Genomic DNA, 1,145 nt, shown 5'->3' with positions numbered 1-1,145 from the left:
TCTTTTTAAAATCTCATTAAAAAAATTATAATTTAGTAATGGATACACCTTAAAGGGGTGTAAGTGTTTGATATTAGCGCATATATGGATTGTATCAGAAATTGAGGTATATATTCCAATTAATCTTCCAACAATTTACGAGCACATAACTAAATTTAAAAAAGATTGAGATAGGTGTAATTGTAGGAAAAAAATGAAGATCTGTCGATTATTTATAATTGGAATTGACGAATGGGCACCGTTCCGTTGAACTTATCTTGTCTATCCTAATGATTTTGATTGGAATTGTCAAAGAACAACGCTGTTGATTTTTGTTGAGCTTGAAAACACATGTTGCATAAAACAAGAGAATTTAATGATTTCTAGGGGTTGTTAAATTTAATCAAGTGTTTACATACGATCTGAGTTAATTAATAAATAAATAATTGGAAAGACATATTGTTTGTGTTTAACATTTTGGTATAACTGTCGAGCGCGAATGATTTTTTTTTTATCCTGTTGAAGCCACACATCTTTTGGAAAAGCAGAAGATTCTGTGAAAGATCATGTAAAATTGAAATGAAATTTGTTACAAAGAGGGGAGGGAACCAGTTAAAGGAGTATTTGATTTGTAAAACTTGAAACAGGGTTGGGATGTTTAGTTTAATACTAACATGCACTCTAGTCTTGTTCAGCTATTAGATAGTAAGAATAAGGTGGAATACTTTGTTCATGTTTGAAGAAATTGTTGGGATCCACCTTACTCTTTACTTTAGCCAACCTCTCAAAGTTCCCATTGAAATACTTCTCACCCCACATTTTGGCCTTTGAATAGCTGTAGTCCTCTTGATTAGTCCCGAAATCAAGGTCCTTGTAATTCAGGTAAGCAGTTCTTGGAGATTTTGCAACATATGGCTCCATTTCCTTGTACAGTTTCCTCAACCATGCCATCTTCTGGCTTGATATGCTCTCACTGTTGTCAGACCAGCCTACCGTGTGCTGAATATTATACAAATTCCCTTTTCTATGAGGGAATGGAGTTTCAGATTCAGAGATTTCATTCATTTTTCCACCTAATGGTTCCAAAATCATCCGCGGTCCTGCTTCCTCCAAGAATGCTCTTTCTATCATTTCCCAACCACTTTCCGGAATTGGAGTCTTCACAA

At 34.5% G+C, this 1,145-nt stretch overlaps 1 protein-coding gene across 1 annotated transcript; it reads right to left on the bottom strand.

Moving 5' to 3' along the window:
* Positions 1 to 760: 760 nt before the first annotated feature.
* Positions 761 to 1,110, bottom strand: LOC124893833 (berberine bridge enzyme-like 22; the record flags this gene model as incomplete). Its single annotated transcript, XM_047404683.1, has 1 exon — positions 761 to 1,110. A coding segment is annotated over exon 1 (350 nt), but the record flags the coding sequence as incomplete, so codon positions are not given.
* Positions 1,111 to 1,145: the final 35 nt, after the last annotated feature.

The sequence above is a fragment of the Capsicum annuum genome, unplaced genomic scaffold, assembly GCF_002878395.1.
Source record: "Capsicum annuum cultivar UCD-10X-F1 unplaced genomic scaffold, UCD10Xv1.1 ctg66135, whole genome shotgun sequence".
NCBI classification, from domain to species: Eukaryota; Viridiplantae; Streptophyta; class Magnoliopsida; order Solanales; family Solanaceae; genus Capsicum; species Capsicum annuum.
The sequence above is the reverse complement of the archived record's forward strand: the minus strand, read 5'-3'. Positions and strand labels throughout refer to the sequence as shown.